Below are 17829 nucleotides of genomic sequence, written 5' to 3' on the forward strand. Positions count from 1 at the left end.
ACTTTTATGCCTAGTGTTTACCTGCATTAAAAAAATGATGCCATTTAAAATAATAAGTAAACAGAAGAGCTTAGAGAAATGCGTTCTTATTTCGTTATTTAACGAACGAAATATAAAATAAAATTCAATGTAAGCATTGCAGTTCTAATGTATACCTACCAGAAGTTTTCACACGATTTTTAAATCATATTCATTCAAATAATTTAAGTTTAAATAGTAGATAGCAATTTCGGATCACACATCATTGCTAAGCTATGAAGATAAATAATTCAGGTATCGATCGTTTATTTTTATAGTCTTGATCTGAAGACCGAAATAGCCACTGACTATAAGCTACAAATCTGAATGATTTAATATGGGATATGTTATCATCTTCTTCTAGCAATTTTATGTACAATTGAAGTCAGATTTACCATAAGGACAATTATTTTCCACATTTACAATTTTAAATAGAGATTAATAACATTTGAAAGCCCCAAGTGAAATCTTATTTTCTGGTTCCATAGTAAAATGGCAATACATCGCCTTTACCCATTCTGTGTTAAATGGTCCTGTGGGTCTATTCTATTCACAAGCCGGCTATCGACAGTAGTTTAATATATTTATGTATTGAGGTAGGTATTAATATTTTATTAATAACAATAAGTGAGCCGTCTAAACTGTCAAAACTGTTTATCTTGCTCTAAAATTTATCACAGCCAAGAGATGTGCTGTTAAAACATAATACTTATTGTAATAATTATAACTAAATTATTGTAATTGTTACAATAAGTGTTAATAATTTGATACTTTCCTACCCTATTTAGCTGCCGTAGCGGACCGAAAGCAGCCTTGTGTATAGAATAGACCCGCAGAACTGCGATAGCCTTGTCGGAAATCCGAGGATATTGTTTGTTAATCGAAATCCAGAAAAAATCCAATGGAAAATCGGCGAAGTTCAATTTTAGCGTCCCGTCGTTTTGTCAATTCAACAAATTCTTCTCGAATTTGTCGGGAAAGCGTTCTGTATAATTTCCGGCATTGATTGCAAAATGATTTCGAATCCAGTCGCATTGCTCCGTATTGATTGTATGAAAGTAATGTTAAATTTTCTTTTGCAGCAAAGTGAAATGTTTTTGAGCCAGATCCAAAATTAATTACTTGTTTTCAATCGTGGTCTGGTAGGTCCTTTGGTACATTTGTATAGATCCTTGTCTTAACTCTTTCTGTGAAAGTTTGAGTTTATTTTTGAATCCTAATTTATCGGAGTATGCCAATATATTTTCATTCCGATCTTACATTATTTGTTTTATTAAGTTTATTCAAGTGCTCAAATATATCAGCCATGTACGCAATACTTTGGCCGTAAAGCCGCGTTGACACGGTCCAAGTGCGATCCAAGTCTACTTGGATAGGAATAATTAGTATGAAGATGTCTCATCCAAGTGACAGCTTCATGCTATTTATTCCTATCCAAGTTAACTTGTATGGCACTCGATCCAAGTACACTTGGGCCGAGTGCCATCCAAGTGCACTCGTATGTGACATCTTCATACTAATTATTCCTATCCAAGCTACTTGGACCGCGTCCTACTCATCCAAGTTAACTTGGATAGGAATAAATAGTATGGAGCTGTCACTTGGATAGGAATAAATAGTATGAAGCTGTCACTTGGATGAGACATCTTCATACTAATAATTCCTATCCAAGTCTACTTGGATCGTACTTGGACCGTGTCAACGCGGCTTAAGTATTGTAGTATTGTTGTAAGTATTGTAGGTAAAACAATGCGTCGGCACACTGGTCGCGGAGCACTTGTTTAGACAGTTAAATTATGTTAACAATTAACTGCCTCAATACACAAATATGATAAACTACCCTCGATAGCCGCCTTGTGCATAGAATATACCCACAAGTAAGTCGAATAGTTAAGACTTTTCTTCAAACTTCTGAAATGTTACTGTTGATTGTTGTTGTTTATTATAATATATATATATACTTGATACAAATTTAGGCTGCAAGTGATTTCATTGAATGGTTTTACAATAATATATTTATATTTTGAAAATACGGAAATATATTTATAATTTTAATATCACGTACATACAAGATAGGAGTAGGTATACTATAAATACTAATATCTAACAGGTATGTACCTACCTACTGTACTGTTCTCCAATCTGTGCTCACACATTGTTTTTAGGGAAGCGCACATTGTCCATAGAGACATTAATTATTGATTGCCGCACATAATTCAATCGTATTAAATACTTATTATATTATATACTTATGTATATTTATATAATTTTGTTTTTTACGTCAGTTATAATAATTTTAGACAAAATGACTTTTTACAGTGAACATTCGGAAATTTTTGCGCACACAATCATGTAACATACAATTAAAGGGAATATTGTGCACTACCTACTTAATTTGAAATAAAATTATGATTAAGTAATACTATTATAATATATATAGTTATAATGATTTCATATCACATTTTATTATAGATACTTAAGTTCAGATTTTTCAGTTCTTTTAAATTAAGTGTTTTGTAGACTAGGGCATACTATGTTCCGACATTTTGACCGCCGATGCGACAATTTGCACTATAACACATTAATATTCACGGATATTAAATTTGACAACTGTAAAGCAACCGTTTGACCTATCAAACCTTCACAATGATTGCATCACGCCGACAAATAACGCTCTCGGTCTTACTGAACTGTTTGTTTATTTTGTACGTCCTATTCTGAAGTCAAAGGTGTTTTCGTTAAAACACACATAACACATAATTGATATCACGCACGCGACATAAATCGTCTGATAAGTATTTTAAATAAACTGCATTATATGATAAGTAATAAGTTGCATGCGAATGTCATTTAAAACGACGGCACTGATAATCATTTCAGTTTGAATAAAGTTAGTGTTTATCTAGCATTTATTAGGAACTAACCACATCTACATGCGACCGAATATACTTATAAGTGAGCACTTAGAATTTAGATAATGGAAATCAATTGAATTTATTGCATCTGTCGATTTACTCGTACCTGGACATTTTTTACCATTAAATATTCTACATGCTCACCTTTTGCATGAGGTCTCTGGTACCATGATGTCATTATTCTTCTCTTGGAAGGCTATATTTAGACTCTGAACGGTACCTACATAATAATGTCAGAAACAAGCCACAATATCAAGTTAAGTAAGTTCGTCGTAGGTATATACATAGTATATAGCTTTATATGACGTCACTATAACATGTTCTAATTAATATTATTTAAGTATTTTTTAAATGTATTCCACGCTTGTATTTACCTTCAGAGATAAATAAATTAAAATAATTAGGTATGCACCTAGCAATTATTGCAGTGTCTAATAAATATTATTTGAAAATATCCGTCTCTACGCCTCCGTGATTGAACACTTGTAGCACATTATTAGTTCTATAATTTTATAACACATTCGTTCTACGTAATTTTGTAAATTCAGTATCTACGTAGGTCGACTTCCGTCAATCAATACCTCGCTAGTAAATTATTTTTCAAGATTTAGTTATTTTTGTGGTAAGGCAAATCAAATTAATTTTAACTCTTATACCGGTGGTATTCGAAAAAAAAATAAAAAAATGTGTGCAGGTTTTCGACAGTTCTAGACGGAACATTTTTCTCAACAATTACTCTTAAAACTGATGAAAAAACAGTGGAAAAGCCGACATCAGTTAGAAACATTGTTTTCAGAATGAGGTGTTAAAAAACGAATCATCTTCGATTCTAGATGAAAAGATTTTTACACACTAAAAAACGAAAAAAAATGTCAAACCAAAATCACTGTCCTACACGTTTAATCAGATGAAATGTTACCTACTACTGTCTTGATGGCATAGATTACTTGTGAAGAAAAATGTATTTTGCTGTTTTGTTGGTCAAATATTTTTAGTACGTAAGCACGTTTTAAGTTTGAGATAGTTATGTATAACTACTGTTTCGTTTACTGATAAGTATCTAAACTAAATATTATACTGATCGATGATACAACCTGTCAGATTATTCTTGTATGCGATATGCGTACACATAAGGTTAATATCGTTTAATTAATCTCTCTAAAGTTAAAGAATTAATAGACAGCGTAAAGATAGTGAAGTGAATAGACTTTAATCGACGTGGCGCCTGCTGCCAGCTGTTTTGTCTAATTTTATAATGTGCACCGGCGCATCTTTATTCATTTTATTCATTTCAGGCCTCATGATAAAAGACGTTATCTTACTGCTTTGCTTCCGTAATTACAGTTTTCTTCTAACTTACTTTATTATGAAGAATTCATGTGGCGTCTGGTCGATATGTCGACCCATATAATACCATATATTTTATTGTTTTTTTTCACTGAGTGAATTATTTTAGTGAGATTAATTTACTTAGTATAATAGCTCCTAGGGTGACCGGCTCGTGAGCCATTTGACAAAACATTGCAAAGCATTATACAATATAAAAACATGTAGGTATGTGTTAATAAGTAGAAAAAATTGATCATGTTCTGTTTGTATGAATTATAACTAAACGAATCACGCGTAGGTCTTAACGCTATTTATCGAATTTAGATTGACAGGGAATATTAATTTTATGCAGTTCGGCAAAAAAGGGGTCTAATTAATTACTGAATTATAAAATTAAAATTAACTACTTGCTTACATAATTTTTGAGACTTTTACAATTTGTTATTATAATAGATAATGTGTTGATGAAGTGTATTATAGGTGTATAAATGCGCTCTAAGAATTTCAAAACTCTGCAACGAGCCCAGAACTTCGAGGAAAGAAGGAGAAAGAACACGGTGAAATCCCAAAATCTATTACGACAACTACTTCCTTCTTCTCCTGTCGTATTTGTGCGAGAGATGTGGCAAAATTATTCCCAACCAAGCCTTGGCCATCGTCATGGCTACGCCATTGGATTCAAACATAATCATCGATTGTGAAGCTGGTTTCAACGATCAGACAGACCATCACACGTTCCGCGGTTTTCTTGTCATATTTGCAGTTGGAAGGAGTAATCGGAGAATCCCACTTCTTCATTTTGTTGTTGGTTCGAGGAATGGTAATAACCTGCGAGTGGTGTCCCTGCCATCCCTTCCGACGCGTATTGTCGGCAATGCGATACGCCAAAAACAAAAACTGATTGTTAATAATTAGTAAGTCCAATAATTGACATTGACAGTTTCTCTGGCGAAATGTTTTGATTGTTGGAAAGTATAATTAAGCAAAACTGCTGTATATGTACACAGTTTTCTGATAGAAGTGGTGAAGTTCCTTTGTCAAATAATTTGTGGTTTTTATAAATTTTTGACTCAATATAAACAGTATTTACTTATTGTGTAAAATATAGATTCACTGAAAAAATAAGATATAAGACTTTACTTTATGGCCTTTTTTAACTATTCAAGTCTGCGTAATAATGTTCCTTTGTAAAATCGAGTCTTGGTTACATTCTGAGGTAGCTTTCATTTAGGTATTGTCAGGGCTTTTTTTGTAATGTAACGCATTGGAACGGCGTTCCGGCACTTTTTTTCACGGTATTTTTAATGCTTCAAAACCACTGCCTAGCCTGAAAAACTATCGCGTTTGATTGTTATGTGCATTGAATTCTATTACCATTTCTTCAAGTGCATGTGAACGCGAGTTTTCGTAAATGAATCTAATTATTACCCCCAATAAGAGCTTCGTTGAATACCAAAACAGTTTTGGCACTTTTGGTCATCAAACTCGTCGGACCACATTTGACACTTTTCGATCCTTCAAAATAGGTTGATCAGTCGTTACCCAGTGAAAGACGTTCGGCCATAGACTCTTCTGATACTAAGAAAAGGAATCGAGACGATTTGTCAGACGAAAATTGGACTGAACTTTGGAAATCACCATGGCCCACACAAAGGGGGGGGGGGGTCTTGGGGGATCGACGAGATAATTGAAATAATGCACATCACAAATTTCCTCTAATTGTAAAAAAAAATCTAAGGCGCTAATTTCCTTCGGACATATTAACATTTTAAAATATGTGGTGGTGTAATTCATTTTTTGGTTAATGTTTGTTGATACACTAAGCACCTTTAATTTTACCTCGAACACTATAGAGCATCACACTACCTTTAACCTTAGTGATAGGCAAGGGACTTGGTTCAGGATATGTGTACCATGGAAATCACTATATACTTTAATTCAAATATATGACGTTTTTACAGTAGGTAAATTGTTTAGCAAGAAGTAAGTTCTGGCACTTTAAAAAAAAAGCCCTGAGTGTTATTAACACAACCAGATGTAAAGTAATACAAGATAGTCACGAGTCACGAAATTGACAGAAGTGTGGATGACCCTTGGGCGTTAATCCAAAACGTGTCACCGGGTTGCTTGAGTAGTCAAGATGTCGGTATAAATAAATATTTACTATGCAGATCGTCAAAGAATATTCTTCATCGAAATCTTCACGCTCTGCGTTTGCTGAGTTACTCACACCACAAATATTTATTCAAGATTCATGGAGTGTTATTGACAAACAGTTTTGTATACTAGAATAGAAAAATACAAAATGAAAGAGTCCGGGACCATGATTTCCGGATTTCCTTTTTATTGTTTCACGCATCCATATGCGTTCACGCGAAAAGTAAGGGCCGACATACTCAAGTTATGATATTCTTTTTTTGGGCATGATTGAAATTGAATGGGTAGGTACTATTTCAATATCAAAAGATAGGTACAATGATGCACATTTTTGACTTTCTTAACTTTTTAATAACTGTATGTTAAAATCATTTAGATGTAGAGCACTCTAAATACAATTATAATGAAAATTTTTCATATTACATAGATGTCGAGTAGGTTTCATTATTTCCTAATACAGTTCTATAGAAAGCGGCAGATTTTAACGTTTTTTTTTATTATAATACACTGGTAAGAAATTCTTCCAAAATAAATCAGGAACAATCATAGTAAATAATTAATTAAGGACACAAAGCAATATTAAAATTTATGACAATACAACTATTTAATTATGTTTGCTGTCGATCAATTCGGAATGCCATTTGGCCCGAAAATAAAATTCCAACGTTCAATGAAAATATTTCCAAATTATTTCAGGCAGAGAACATTCTCAGGCTGAATTCCTAATGTCAAAAATGCGTTGAATCACATCACAATAATTGTAGATGTTTTATATAATATGCATTATAAAAAATATTTTGGGCTTGATGGAAAACAATCGTTATTATGGTTAGCAGTCGCATGCGGTGACTTTTGTCTGTAGGGATGCTATTGAAAATAAAATACAAATGTATTATATACACTCAATATATTGTATTACATATCATCTATATATTATCTATAAGGATATTGTAAGAAGTTTAATCTTGGTACGCGGGCACCTGAACGAAGAAACGAAGTAGTAAAGTGTTATTTTTTGTTAGTTTCCGTGTTATTACGAAGTTGTAGCTCTGCTATATTCAAAAATATTACTACTATGTAACCATTACAAGAATTAGAAGTTAAATGGAACTTACTATATATTCAATTGCGCAATAGATGTATAATATTATTGTATAGTACAGTACATCTACAGCATGTATGGACCGCACGCCACTGATAGTTAGTTGCCTGTATGATATTTAAAAAGAAAACAAATGTTTTCATGTCAAAAGATTGCTGAAATCTTTTTATTTATAATTATATCGATAAAAATAGGTTTTTCGTAGGTAAACCAATACACGAACATAAATTATTGCGCTGGACGTTAACTGTAAATTTAATTAGTGCAACACGAGAGAGTAGTAAAGTCATTTTAAATGCCTTTAGCTAAAATTATTTATTTATAGCCAGCTATTTACGGTTAAGTATAACGTTTTTAGTTAGGTACACATAAGTGGGCTGGTACTCCTCCAAAGAATTTCACAACTTATTCATCCTACATGATTTATTCTTTATATTAGTCCATATACATATAAGCGTAAATATTTGTGGTGTGAGATACCCAATGGTTGAATTTTGAATAGAGACGGAAATGTTTTATTTTATTTAGTTTCAATGAAAACGTTTGTCTATGAGCTGCGGTTGGCATCCAAACAAAGTGTGCTTAAAACAATTACCTTTTGTTACAATGTTTCAACATCTAAATGACATGAAAACTTACTTGTTCATTGCGCCTTAATTTTCATGGTTGCGATAAGCTTTCGTGTTAACAGCGTTAGCTCCATTAACCATATTAAATATTCATATTTAAACAACAGGCATATTACAATATTATAATACTGTATGAGGGTTTATATCATAACATTAGTACCTACTTACATCAGACAATTTATTATTGTAAGTGGGTGCATGACTGAAACATAAAAAAATCGCAGTGTTTCGAGTCTAGAGATAAATATTTTGAAAGATAGTTCCACACACAACTAAACGTTTACATATTAGAATTTTTGTCTAGTTATCAAATTGCAATACTTACATATTTTATTAAATCTCTAATGTCTTTGTAGAAAGTCAGAGTTTGATTATTTGATGTCATATCAGTGTCTTTACTGTCAAAAATGTCTTCGACTAAAAAATGCTTGATATTTTATAACTATGTATACGTACCTACATGAAATTTTATATAGAATATTTATTTATATATAATTTCACGCATGTATGTTTATATTACCATGCCACTTTATGCACTTTTCAGATGTGCTTTATGAAATATTCAATAATAATAATTGTATTTGTTGGATTCAAAACAATTGTACATGAAAAAAGCTTCTGCATTTTATAACAGCTGTTCAGACAAGTTGACATGGTGTCAAAATGTTTATCGCTGTTTTTATTGCGGTTTTCCGTTTGTTTATACCATAGCAACACAGGCAATTAATTGATTATGCAGTCTGCATTATTTTACCGAGTGCATTAGGTATAAAAATGGTTAGCTGTTCTAAATTGTGGCAAAATATTATTCCATTAAATTAGCATATTAAATTGTTGGTAATTTGACGTATGAAAGAATGTGTATAGTTGCAATTTTTAATATAATATGAAGTTACATATCTAGCAAATACGATTATTTTTTTATTTATTTATATGGGATAAAAAGTCCGTATTTCATTGATTTATCAATTAGTAATATAATGTGAGTCAGTGCAGATATCTGTAAAAAAATATTAATATGAACACTAAAATTAAAACTGTACTGATTGATGGCAATAGGTATATGGTTACTTCATATTGACCGGAACCGCGTGTCCGGAAGTTTATACGTATGTAGTTGACCACGATGTTATATTAGAAATAGATGGTCGTATAGTATTGAGATCTAATTCTTGTATAAATAAAACATTTACAAAATACGTAATAAAAATAGGTCTCTCTTTCCGGTAAGACATCTCACGGTGAACTGTAGACTAACCCTGAAACCGTGCTAATTATTAAAGGACTGTATTTTTTAATTGTCATCATATTTTGTATACGACGCTATCTAAATATTTTGCTGTAACTATTTGCTTGATTTTGTTTCGTTTAAAAGATTGTACGTATCTAATTGTTTATATTGAATTAAAGAATTTTTCATTTATAATTGCAGATTGTAATTGTCCCGAGTGTCTGATTAAAAACTAAAATGACGTCACCGGCCATCACGAAGTCTGATGAGAAGCCAGCGGAGAAGAAGTCACCTTCAAGATCTGAAGCCAGGGCCCCCTCTCGAGCTGAGTCTTTGGGCTCAGCCGCGGCGACCGACGGGGCGCCGCGCCCTGGAGATATGTTCGGATGGCTCCGAGTCTTCAAAATGGCAGAGCTCATGATGAGGCAAGGATGCTAAGCGAGATGCCAGGAGTTTAGATTTATTTTAATTTGACAATGTTACCATTGAATAGAAACAGCCAAAAGGTTGTGTACATTAATCATTATCAAACTATAATGCGTAGCTAAAATTTCATTATGAAATAGCACATTGGAACATAGGTACTTAAAATTTATAAAATCAAAATTGATTTTGATGCCAAATAATAATTACTGTAGAGATCTAGACACGTCAGTCTTTTAATGATATTTGGAAATATGAGAGCAATTCCACGAAAGATGACGTAAATAAACATGGATTCATATTTGCGATTAAAATTTTGCTTCCGAAGTTTGTAGATATTTTTTGAGAGCAATCAATTTATTGGCACGTTGTTGGTAATAACTTTTTTTTCACGTATTGGATAAACACCAGAAAATTGATCGATGAAAAAATAATTGCAATAAAATGTAATGCTAGCCTTAAATTTTTAAAATTATTATGACTAACTAATATAGTTTTTTTCTGCGATTCCATTGCGTTGGCCATTGTTAATGTTATGTGCCATTTTAGTACCTATAACATAGGGTAAAAATGCAAATTTTCTATGTCACAATTTCCCTCAAAATAAAACGATTGTTGTGTGTATGAGAAAAATAATTATCATTTCCTTCCTACCATGATATCTACGATTATTTTGCTGTTGTTGTAAAACTGTCAATTATTCATTTTTGTCATGTGTATTTTAATTGGCATAGTGATCTTACCCTGATTTTACTGCTTACTACAGAGTAGGTATATCTAATAAAAATGTTGAATGTCTTTATTATTTTTATAACATGTGAGTGGTGTAGAATTGTGATGTACTATTGGCATTATTTGAACTCGGAAGTTGATGTACTTTTTACCTCACAAAAATGTTATCTTGTTCATAATATTCAATCTTCTTCCAGTTTAGAAAATAATTATGTAGTTATTAGGGAAACAATCGCGGTGAAGTCATTTTATAGTCAAGTAGAATGGTATTAATATTGTAAACGTATTGAAAAGAAAAGATTAATGAAAAAATAATTTCAATTAAATCGCTTTGAAATTAAAAAAAAATGATCTTTCCATGGAATAATTTCAAACATTGCATTTAAATTCAATGGTTCGGTGAGTATTTTATTCCAGTATATATAAAAAAAGATGAAACTAGAAATGAAAACCGTGTCGGGGTACCAATGCTTTGGTAAAATTGATGGGTATTTGGGTAAATTGATTAATAATAATTTGTCAATTAAACAATATTACATATTATTAAAATGTTGTTAATTTTCTACTACTAATAATAATTACAATCCGATTGCCTCTGAGTAAAATACAGGGATAAATAACTGTCATTTTTATACGTTTGTTGTTTACTGAGCTGAGTTTTCCACCATTACTATATTTAATACAATAATTATATTTGACTATGTATATTTTAAATTATTTAGTGATGATGTTTTATTCAAAATAATATAATGTATTTTATTGATGATTATGTTTTTTATTTCGTTATTCAATAATGTTTGATTGTTATATTAATATAATATTTTCTATGTATTTTTATATAAATAAAGTTATACGTACATAATATATTACTTTTTATGCTTAATATATAACTGCGTACTAACTATTTCTTTATGCATAATGCGTTATTTTCATTTTGGAAAACAATGCGATAATTTTACTAGTTATTTTCTTATTTTATATGTTTATCAATGTACCAAATTGCTAATCTATATAATTAATATTATTTAGGAAGTCAATTAATGTTAGAATGAATATAATATCAGTATTGTGATGTGTTGGATGGTTTTTATCTTTATTTAACTTTACTATTCTTCCATCTTAATGATCATGCATATATTTTTTATAATATATATTTAAAATTATACCATACTTACTTATCGACATGCTATATTTATTATGTAAGTATCTATATTTTAAACTATTTATATTGTGTAAAAATAGTTTCCGCGTAATGTATTTCCTTATAATTATCTTCTTTTTGTCACAGACGTCCGTGAAATCGAGTTTAACAAAACCTTATGTGTTTGTATACAATTAAGATAAAACTGTATTAAACTTAAATCTGTGTAAAAATCTGTTGAAAAAAATAAAAATAATAAAAAATATATTGTTATTTCTTTTATTTGTAACAAAATGCAGTCTTGGTAGGCACCTTTATGACTAAATAATGTGAACTTAGTAACTTAATTGTAATTTGCATCGAAATCGAACTTATGATTAAACAATTTATTTTGAACATGATAATAAAATTTCACTGGGCGGTATTGTTCCTTTTCGTCATTATATCTTAGGTTAGTTTTTATACAAAAGGTTAACAACCTTTTCGATATGGAGTACGTAACCCAAAATTTAAATATCGCCAAGAGTACGTATTACATAATAATATAGATTTGGATGCTTTGACCGCATTAAACATTAAAATATGCGATGTCGTGCAAGCACATTTTTTTTTTAAATATATTGCCAATCCAAATTGCGATATAGGCGACTGTTTCACCATGCAAGGTAAGTACTTAATAATTATTATATTTATATAAAATTTTAGAAATTTTGAGGGTATCCCTTTTTTTCCACCGATACAAGTATTTTATAATGTTTGTGGCGGGCAATGCATACATAAATTCCATTGAAGTATACATGCAGTAGAAATAATACCTACTTTAGACATGAAGCGAAAATCGAATAGGTATTTTGTGCTATACAGTGGCGCACCCAGGATTTAATATTGGGGGGGGCCCAAGGAGGAGAATGTAAATTAGTCCCATAGACTCTTTTCTTCTTCACAGCTTAATTTCTCGTTTATCGGTCTTTTGTCTATTGCACTCGGTGTACCTATACCATGGTCCCCACATCCTGAAACGGGCCCTCAGGCTAGGATATTTGGCGGGCCCCCTACCTACCGCTAAGATTAAATGCAGTGTGAAACACTACATTAACGTTTTTCAAATTGTGTTTTAGTTCAAATTAAGGGTACTTATACAGTGAATTATTGGCGACTTTTAATACATCTACTTTAATAATGGAGCTGTCGAGTATTGACACATAATAATCAAAAAATATATTGCACAATTATATAAGTAATTGAAAATGTTCATGGCCATGAAGTGTAATAGCGCCGCAGGCGACTTTTTTACTATTAAAGCTAATTTATGATGTGTGTTTATCTCACTTATCTAGTCAACCCGACACCCCGGGCCCCCAGGCTAGAGCCCTGTCAGCCCTCCCCAGCCATGACCTACACCACTCCGGATTTCGGGTGGAGACCGAGAATTTTTTGACAGTTCCCTTAGGTATTGGGTTTCTAAAAAAACCTGACATTAGTGTTTCGAAATTTTTGGCTTTCAATGTCAATGTTTAAAATCATTCTGATAATTTTCATGTTTGTGGGATGCCAGGGCCTCTTGCCCCCCCCCTGGGTGCGCCACTGATGTACACCACTCCGGAATTCGGGTGGACACCAAGAATTTTTTGAGATTTCCATTAGAGATTGAGTTTCTAAAAAAACCCGACATTAGTGTTTCGAAATATTTGTGTTAGAAATTAAAATCTAAGAAATTTTTCTAAAGAGGGTGCTGGAGAATTTCAAATCATTTTTTTGCCGTGTTATTATTTTCTAATCTATTGGCTTTCAGTTTCAATGTTTTTGGGGGGGGGCAAGGCCCCTTGCCCCCCCCCCCTGGGTGCGCCACTGGTGCTATATATATATAGGTATAATGTAAACATACATAATACCAATAGATACCTACCGTAACCTTAGACATTATATCTTTTTTTTTTTAAATATTGAATTCGATATTACTTTCTGGAATAAATCCGATAAAGAAATACCAGTTCACATATTATTTACAATAAAAATGAATGCTAATTTTAATCAAATTGGAAATATTTCACTTTAGAAATTCGTACAATAATACATAATATTACCAAACAACGCACTCTATGTACAGAAGAATCAACTAAGCAGGCACGTTATTATGTTTTCCAAAGAGTTTTCTTTTTTAATCAGAGAGCAGGTGTTTATTTTGTTTATTAACGGATAATATTTGTTATATTTTATAATAATGATTTTATTTATAATTATTGATTATTTTATTTGGAACTGTTTTTTATTATAATTTCAGATTATTTGACAAGAAAACTAAATCTGTGTGGCATCTAGTGATAATTTTCCAAACGTTCTCAATTTTATATTACGTATTTTGTAGAAGATAACTTTGAGACCTGTAATAGTTGATTTTTGCTCTAAAAATATTTTTAACATTCGTATTTGGAATATAGCTTTATGAATAAAATATTGCTGCAAAATAATTACATTTAAATACAAATATGTATTGGTGAATTACAATATCCCGAGAATAATATTTATAATATGTATCTGTACCCGAGGGCCAGTGTATTTATTAGACCAACATGAAAACTTCCGAGAAAATCAATTTAGCATTTAAAGTTGTTATAGTGAATTTCATAAAAAAATATTATACTCCCTTATTCACTTCGCTATTACAAAATGCTTCATATTAAGGCAATGCTTTCCATAGCTTTAAAAAAAAGAATATCACATTTCGTATTTTGTGATATGTTTTTTCCAGAGATGGTACATATACTGAACACTTGCATATGTACAATTATAAAATATTAAACAATCAAAATGTATACTTAAACCAGTGGTTTCCAAACTTTATGTTACTACGCCTCCCTTTTAAAAAAATCCAATCTTGGCGCCTCCCCCCCTTTATTTCATTAAATAATACATACAACTAGAAAAATAAAAGAAAAAATATAGAAATAAACAAGGTTTTACTATGTACTTAATATATTATATTAATTTTTAAGTTAATTTGTTTTTCATGCGATGAAGGTGCCTGTTTATTAGCACAATCAATTTTCATAGTAGTCAATCCTTTCCAGTTTTCTAAATTATACACGGCAGTTATCATTTAATTTAAGTATATCAATCATCATAATATATGTATCACATCAAATCGCAACGCACAACCACATATTTAAAATATTTAATAGTCTTGAAATGAAGCAGCAGGCGACTTTCTTTTGCTATTAATAAAATAATGTGAAAATTGCATTAGCAAACTAACCAAGAACTTTGTTTGCTTCAATATATCTGGCGCAGAAATCATTTAAAAGTGGAAACATGGCGAACTTATTTTTTTGTAATTTTGATTTCCAGAGCACCATTTTTTTATGAATACCTTCACTTTGTCTTTTTAAATCAGTGAATGCATTAGTGGTCCTTGCATTGATTTATTCACTCGTTTTATTTTTAATTTCAACCAAATAAGCAAGTTTAACAATAAAATTATCGTTCCCAAACAAATTTGCCTCAAATTTCAACATTATGATTTGACCCTTTTATTTCATTTTTTCACGAGATAGAGAATGAGGAATTATAAAATTAGTCTCCATATTTTCAGACAGGTTTGCAAACAACCTTTTATAGGACTGTTTTTTTATGTAGTTTATAACTAGCGGCCGTTTTATAAACTATTCATTTCCAAACTTCAAACCTGTGGCTACATTAGTAAAATTGTGTTAAACTTTTCGCGCCTCCCTTTGTAACACTCCCTGCTTGGAATTCGCTGACTTAAACATAATTATTTTCAAATTTAATAGTATATATGGTACAATGTCAATGATAGAAATCGGTGTTAGTTGCTCTAGCAAAAATCCCTAAATTCAATTAATTTTAAAAAGGAGCTGTATTATTATATTTTTTTTTTATATTTAACACAAAAATTGAAATGTACGAATCAACGTTAAACCTGACGACATATAATAAAATATAAATTTATTTTTATGGTATAAATACGTATGACCATACTGAATAATAATGTACTCTGTACAATTATCATTTGTAAGGGCGACTCCTTGAGCGCAGCAAAAAATCAAAATCATTGATATTCCTCGATTCACATACTTTAATAACGATCTAGACCGGTTTTTACGTCTAGAAAAATATTTTCAACTAAGCATTGTCATTGTCAAATAACAGTATTCTTCTATGCAGAGAAAACCGGCCCTGTCATTAAATTTTGTGGTAGGTAGTGTTTTGTTTTATTTTGGTGATTTTAGTGATTATGATATACCTATATATTATTCTGGAAATTTGTTCTAGTATGAATGCGGAAATATGTTATAATTTATAAAACGTGTTGTATCTACTGCGGCCCTGAAATCGTGACGTAGCTTATTAAAAACGTATCACACAATAACACAACACGGCCTGAAAGTCAATTTGTAATGAAAAAAATACGTTCCAAAGTTGGTGCTGTTTACGATAGCCGGGGATAGGTTGTCCTGTCATATCGCACACATTGTGGTATCGCTATGGCGAAGGCTCAGCATGTCGCCTATAATACTAATTAATTATTTATTATACTGGCTGATAACAATGTGAATGACTCACAGCGGAACATCCTGCCTAACTTGGAAAGAATCCGTCTGCCAGAAGTCATATGGATAGAGTCTTGGCTGCATGTCTACGAAAGACATCGTATGAATTATTTATTGACAAGTTTGTTTTGATTTAACAACATTAAAAGTAACTGAAAAAATAAAAGTAGAATTTTAACTGTTACGTAAAACATGATTGTGAAAAGTGAATAGCATAATAAAAAAAAAATAGTGCGCGTGTATCCTATCATTTTGTTTAAATTTAGAATACGCACATAATAATGAATATTAAAAGAATAAAATGTTTTAAAAAAATAGGTTATTTTAAAAGTAGCGAAATTTGAAGTACTTATTATTTATTTTTTTATTATCAGAAATAAATAAAAACATTTGGTTGAAATTATTTACTTACTTACCTTAACTAGTTTAAAAAATAAATATTTTGAACTAGTAGTTTTGTTATTTAATACGTCATAATATATTTTTGTGTTAAAGGTATATATTTTTAAATACTTGTGTATTTTAGTAAAGATTGCTATATGTATAAAAAAGATTTATTTTTTTCAAAGAAGATTTAGTTTTATTTCATATTTGTATTTAACACATCGAGTGGTAAAGATCTAGAGATTTATAAACAGATACATTAATAAGTAAATTGAATGCATATTTAATAGTAATATATTCGACGGATACATGTCATAATACATTTATTATTTTGAATATTTGTGGTTGGCGGGCTTTGTCGCTTGGCTAAAACAAAAATGACAATCGGTACGTGTGTGCTACTCGTATGATTATTATTCCCTTTGACAGTTTAAGCGACATGTTAGGATTTCCCGTTTTCCTATCGCCGGAAACGATGAGTTTAAACCGAGGAAAGTGCTCCGCAAATGTTTCCACCCGCTCGGAAAACTCCTGCGGCGTCGCGACGTTCATACAAATACAATCGACGCGTTTTCCGCGTCTTCTCCTGGTGCTTGTTGCTCATAATAACACTCAAAGTAAAAGCAAAATGGTTTTTTTCAATACGTAACCATGAAAATGTTTTTCGGGACATTTTCTTTTTCTCTGTTGTGTTTGACAAGTACACATATAATGTACCTACTAGAAATGAGATATTTTTAGAGTTGTAATTTAATAACACACGCTATGTTTTTAATAATTAATATCTCTAGGTTATAGGTATATATGTTTTCTTATGCTTTACATTAACATGTGACCTATTTATAATACTTAGGGTTTATTTTTATTTTTGAGTAAGTGTAAAATTAGATTAGACGACTAAAAATTAAATAGTATTCTCTCAAGCCAAATGATGTGAACAATTAAATATTGTTGAGAAGAACGAGATATTTATTATCAAAGTACTTAAAGAAAAGCGTGTCAGATTATCAAAGAATTTAACAATACTATTTTATAATTAATGTATAAAATGAAGTAAACGTTTTTGGTTTAGGTATTCATACAAAAATCAGTGGCATTATTGTAAAAATCAATTTATAAAAAGTGAATTTATCATAAGTTTAATATAAATAGTTTTTAAACATGTACCAAAAGACACCTTTCGACAGACGAGACAGCGTA

General features: G+C 31.0%; 2 protein-coding genes across 2 annotated transcripts in view; both read left to right on the top strand.

The window, feature by feature from the left end:
• The window catches only part of LOC147068055 (uncharacterized), a 28633-nt gene extending 17672 nt beyond the window's left edge, over positions 1-10961 (top strand). The window contains exon 2 of the mRNA XM_085952295.1: positions 9583-10961. Coding sequence (XP_085808421.1) covers positions 9619-9819 — 201 coding nt within the window. The 5' untranslated portion in view covers positions 9583-9618 and the 3' untranslated portion in view covers positions 9820-10961. The remainder of the gene's footprint in view (positions 1-9582) is intronic.
• The window catches only part of RapGAP1 (Rap GTPase activating protein 1), an 848483-nt gene that overhangs the window by 36994 nt on the left and 793660 nt on the right, over positions 1-17829 (top strand). The window lies entirely within an intron of this gene.

Source organism: Rhyacophila brunnea, unplaced genomic scaffold, assembly GCF_057557595.1.
Source record: "Rhyacophila brunnea isolate RB1 unplaced genomic scaffold, BYU_Rbru_1.0 scaffold_3, whole genome shotgun sequence".
Classification (NCBI taxonomy): domain Eukaryota; kingdom Metazoa; phylum Arthropoda; class Insecta; order Trichoptera; family Rhyacophilidae; genus Rhyacophila; species Rhyacophila brunnea.